Source organism: Phaethon aethereus, assembly GCF_964289735.1.
Source record: "Phaethon aethereus genome assembly, chromosome: 2".
Classification (NCBI taxonomy): Eukaryota; Metazoa; Chordata; class Aves; order Phaethontiformes; family Phaethontidae; genus Phaethon; species Phaethon aethereus.
In genome coordinates this window covers 247,152-252,116 of record NC_138582.1, presented here as the reverse complement: position 1 = coordinate 252,116, position 4,965 = coordinate 247,152, and the positions used below count along the sequence as shown (strand labels likewise).

Below are 4,965 nucleotides of genomic sequence, written 5' to 3'. Positions count from 1 at the left end.
CTGCGCCCCCGCAGCCCCCCCAGCTCCCAGACACGGGGAAAGGCTCCAGCTTTATTCCTGGTTTTGCTCTTGCTGCACCGGCAACCCCCGCATGCCCCCCGTCCCAGCGGCTGGAGGGGGGCCGAGGGGGGTCTCCCGGGGTGGGGACCCCCCACCGAGCCCACTCAGGCAGGGGACCCGCCCCCCCCCCCCAACCTCAAGCCCCTGGGGCAGGCACCCCCAAGCCCCCAAGCCCCCCCAGGCAGGGCTGGTGCACCGGGACGGCGGGCGCCGGGGAACCAGGGGGCTTCAGGGGGGGCCCCCGCGGCGGCGGCAGGTGATGAGGTACTGGGGGTAGGCCTGGGTGTCGTTGAAGATGACGAAGATGGCGGGCTGCAGGGGGTTGTCCACCACGCTGTCGTACCGCAGGGGGGCCCCGGCCCCCTCCCGCAGGGGGGGGGCCCGCAGCCCCTGCCCCCCCACCACGTACTCCCCGGTCAGCACCTTGGCCACGAAGACGTACTTGCTGCCGTCGGCGCTGCGCGGCGAGTACTGCTCCTGCACCGAGATGGCCGCGTGCACCGCGAAGTACACGCCGAGCCCGTAGAGAGCGGCTGCGGGGAGGGGGGGGTCAGCCTGCGGGCACCGGGGTGGGCAGCGCGTGCCGGCGGCGCCGCGCCCAGATGGGCGCCGCCCTCCCGCGCCGGCACTCACCGTTCTTGCCGCAGAAGCTGCGGTTGAAGCCGTGCAAGCAGATCTCGCGGCTGGAGGTCTCGGTGGTGCCGTGGAAGAGGACCCGCTCCACCGCGCCGCCGGCGCAGGCCTTCTCCATGCTGGCCTTCTTCAGCTGGTACTGCTTGTACAGCAGCGGGTGGATCAGCTTCTCCACCTGCCGGGCAGCACCGCAGGGTCCGGGGCTGCGCCGCGGGGACACCCCCTGGCTGGGGGTCCCGTGTCCCCGCCGGCGCCACCAGGACCCACCTTGACGATGCCGATCTTGCTGTGCAGCTCCTCCAGCGTCTCATAGAAATGGCGCACAGTGTCGCAGAACTCCTCCGAGTCCTCGGCCAACGGCATCAGCCTCACCTCCTCCTGCAGGCCCAGCGCCTCCGGCCCTGCCGGGCACAGCCCTGGTGAACACCGGCCCGGCACAGCAACGGACCCCGCGGCGCGGCAGGACTGGCCCCACGGCACCGACCCACTCGCACGGTGCGGCGGTGGTGGCACTGCACCGGCAGCGCCGGGGGCTGCGGCACGCACCGAGCAGGCGGCGGGCACTCTCCGTCGGCGGCTGGCTGCGGGAGATGGCCACGGCACAGGCGTTGCCGATGTCGTACTCCTCCATCCGCTCAAAGTCGACGGTGAAGGGCCGGCCGTCCAGCAGCAGGTCCAGCCGGCGCTCCTGGCGTAGCCAGGCCTGCTCCAGCAGTGCGGCGGCCTCGGGGCCGTAGGGGACGGCGGTGCCAGAGCGGTCCCAGCGCACCCAGCACGCGGCGGCGGTGGCGGGGGGGCCGCGCTCCGGCTGCGGCAGCCGCTGGAGCAGGAGGGCGAGGTCACGGGCGGCGGCGGCGGTGTACTCGGCGAAGCCACGCAGCGTGGCGGTGCCGCCGTGCAGGCAGAGGCGCACGGCGTGCTTGCGCTGCAGGAAGGTCAGGCAGCGGCGGCAGGCGGCCGGCAGCGCCCGCAGGCGCTCGCTCTCCACCTCCTCCGGCCGCAGCCGCCCCTCCAGTGCCTGCTCCAGCTCCCGTGGCACCGCGGCCACGTCGTGCTCGAAGGAGGAGAACAGCGTCACCCGCGCCATGTCCGCCTCCGGCAGAGCCTCCTCCAGAGAGGCCTCCAGAGCGGCCAGGAGCCCAGCATCTTCCTCCTCCTCCTCCTCCTGCGTGCCGGGCGCTGCCTGCTGCTCCTGGAGGTAGGAGCGGAGCGAGAGCGCGGTGGCACGCGCCAGCTCCTCCTCCTCGCGCCGCGTGCTGTCCATGGAGCGCTGGATGGCCAGCACCATCTGTGCCTCCTCCTCCTCCGTCCCGGCCCTCCGCCCGCCCGCCAGCGGCTCCCCGGGGCCCTCCCCGTCAGCTGCGGCGGCGGGCTCGGCGTCAGGGCCCTGCTTCCCGCCGGGGACGTCGCCGGGCTGCGGCGCGGGCTCCCCATCACCCGCGCCCGTGCGCAGCACCGCCAGCAGCTCCTTGATCTCCTCTGCAGGGAGGAGCAAGGCGTCAACCGCGAGTCCCGACCGCGGTGAGGGGGGAACCGGCATCCGTGGCCCCCTCCCACCACTGCCGGAGCGGCCTCCTCGCCCCACCCCACCCCTCACCTATGTTGGAGTGAAGGCCGTCTCCATCGGCATCACCGGCACCATCGGCATCATCGGGCAGGTCCCGGTGCCGGGAACGCAGCACCGCGGGCAGGGGCTCCCGACGGCAGCTCGGGGGGAGCAGCTCCGCCAGCTCCGGCTGCGGGGACAGAGGAGCGGGACGCCATCACCGGAGCTGCACGTGTGGCAGGGACCGGCACGCCGGCACCCACCTTGTGGCAGCTCTGGTGCCAGCCTCCCTGGTCAGGGTGGGTGCTGACCGCACCTGGGACTCCGGGGGGCTCCAGTGGACGCCGTCCAGGTCGATGATGCACTGGAAGCGGTTCTCCAGCTGCCGGAGGATGCTCTGCCCGCCCTCATCCCGCAGGAAGCGGGCGATGCCGGGGAACCGCAGCGTCACCGGCTGCGAGCCCACGGCGCCCAGCAGGCTCTGCAGGAAATCGGCTGCTGCCCGGCACCGGCCCGTTTCCCCGTTCACCTGCCGGTGAGGGCCGGGCGGTCAGGGCCCACCCGCCTCGTCGGGCCCATGGCACCAGCAGACCTCGCCACCGGGTGCCGCGGACCTGCTGCCGGCCGGCGTGGGGAGCAAGGGGAGGTGGGAAGCGCAGGCGGGGACCCCCGCCCGCAGCTCACCCGGAAGCCGGCGACGTCCTCCCCCTCCAGCGGCAGCACGGAGACCTCGGGGATGCTGGCCAGCAGGTCCCGGTAGTGCCGCTGCAGGTAGCGCAGGGCCCCCGGCTCCGCCGGCACCAGCGCCTCGTCCTGCACCGACGCCGACCGCTCCTGGCGCTGCCCCCGGCCGGCCGCGTCCTCGTCCCCATCGCCCCCCGGGAAGGCAGCCGGCAGCTTCCGTGGCGCCGGGCTCGACACCTGTGGCTCTGCCGCCTCCGGGCAAGCGTCCAGGCTGGTGGGGGCTGGCAGGGCCACGTCTGGCAGGGGGGCCGTGTCTGGTGAGGCGGCCACGTCGGGTGGGGGGGCCGGGGCAGTGTCCTGCAGGGGGGCTGCATCCGGCGGGGGGTCCGCGTCCCCCTCCAGCGGCTCCAGGCAGGGGTAGTGGGGCGCAAGGGCCAGCGCCACGTCCTGCAGCCGGTGGGGCCTCTGCAGCACCCGCTCCGCCACTGCGGGGGAGAGGGCGGGCAGCCGGCGCCCGAGCGCAGCACCGGCAGCTGGCCGGGGCGGTGCTGGCGGGGGTCCCGTTCACACCCACCCGCGTCCCAGCTCACCTGCCGGCTCCTGGAAGGTGACGACGGCCGCCCGGCCGCCCGGCAGCAGCCGCACCGTCCGCACGCTGCCGCCTCCGCTGCGCCGGTTCTCAAAGTAGAGCTCCAGCAGGTCGCAGCTCAGTCCCGGTGCCGCCGCCCGCACCAGCACGCTGGCGGTCTGTGGCAGCCGCAGCAGGGCCAGCGCGGCCCCCCCCAGCCCCTGCTGCAGCGCCCGCTGCTCCGCTGCCGCAAACTCTGCCGGGACAGGGCCGGCGGTGATGCCGGGGGGCCCTGGGAACCCCCCAGCATCCGGGGACTGGATGCCCATTCCACCACCCCCACCACACTGATGGCACCGCCTGTCACCGCCGGGTCTGGCAGGAGGAAACCACGAGCACCCCCGCCACGATTCACCCCCCGGCAGACCCCCACCAGCACCCCTCCCCCCCGCTCACCAGCGCTCCTGGTCACCCACTGCAGCGGTAAGGGGCTGCGGCACCCGGCCGCACCAGCCCTGTGCCATGCTGGCCACCCCAAAACACCGCCCCGGCGCTGCCGGCACCAGCACTGCAGTACAGCGAGGGCAGCACCGCCCCGGGAGGTCGCCCCCCGCACGCACCTCGGGGGGCGATGGGCTCCTGCAGGCACAGCAGCGCCCAGCCGGGCGCGGGGCCCCGGCACAGGCTGAAGGTGCCGCGGGGGCGTCCCAGCAGGGTCTCCAGCTGCGGCTCCAGCAGCTCGGGGGGGGTCTGGGGATGCAGCCCCCGCAGCAGCAGGCGGGTGGGGTCCCAGGGGGGGGCAGGGCGCACCCCCAGCTCGGCCCCCCCCAGCCAGTGGCTGTTGCGGGACAGGACGTTCTGGGCATCTGCACGGGCGAGGGGCGGGTGTCACTGGGGGGGACAGCGCCCAAGCCCACCGCACCCCACATTGGGACCCGCTGGGGGGCACAGCACCGCTCACCAGTGCTCCCAGTGGGGCTGGGGTGCCCACACACTGCCCAGCTAGGACCGGGACCCCTCCCCTGCACCCCAAACCAGTGCTCCCAGCTGGGACCGGGACCCCCTGCACCCCATCCCAGTGCTCCCAGCTGGGACTCTGATCGCCCTGCTCCCCATCCCAGTGCTCCCAGCTGGGACCGGGACCCCTGCACCCCATCCCAGTGCTCCCAGTTGGGACTCTGATCCCCCCGCTCCCCATCCCAGTGCTCCCAGCTGGGACCGGGACCCCTGCACCCCATCCCAGTGCTCCCAGCTGGGACTGGGACCACCCCGCACCCCAACCCCGCGCTCCCAGCCGTGCCGCCCCACGCTCACCCTGGGGGTTCTCGAAGGTGAGGAAGAGGAGGGGGCCCAGGCGCTGGCAGCTCTGGACGGGGCCCCCCCCGGAGTGCCGCCGGCTCTCGAAGTAGAGGACCACCAGCTCCTCCTCCGTGTCGGGGGGGACGCCCCCCACCTCCAGCACCCCCGCCGCCAT

The 4,965-nt window shown here is 74.5% G+C and overlaps 1 protein-coding gene across 1 annotated transcript; it reads right to left on the bottom strand.

The window, feature by feature from the left end:
* Positions 1 to 268: 268 nt before the first annotated feature.
* PARP10 (poly(ADP-ribose) polymerase family member 10) lies at positions 269 to 4,965 on the bottom strand (the record flags this gene model as incomplete). Its single annotated transcript, XM_082014631.1, has 10 exons — positions 269 to 593; positions 694 to 868; positions 961 to 1,094; positions 1,240 to 2,172; positions 2,291 to 2,429; positions 2,556 to 2,768; positions 2,924 to 3,408; positions 3,514 to 3,747; positions 4,112 to 4,357; positions 4,806 to 4,965. 10 exons carry the CDS (start codon positions 4,963 to 4,965, stop codon positions 289 to 291), a joined length of 3,024 nt encoding a protein of 1,007 aa, XP_081870757.1. The 3' UTR covers positions 269 to 288.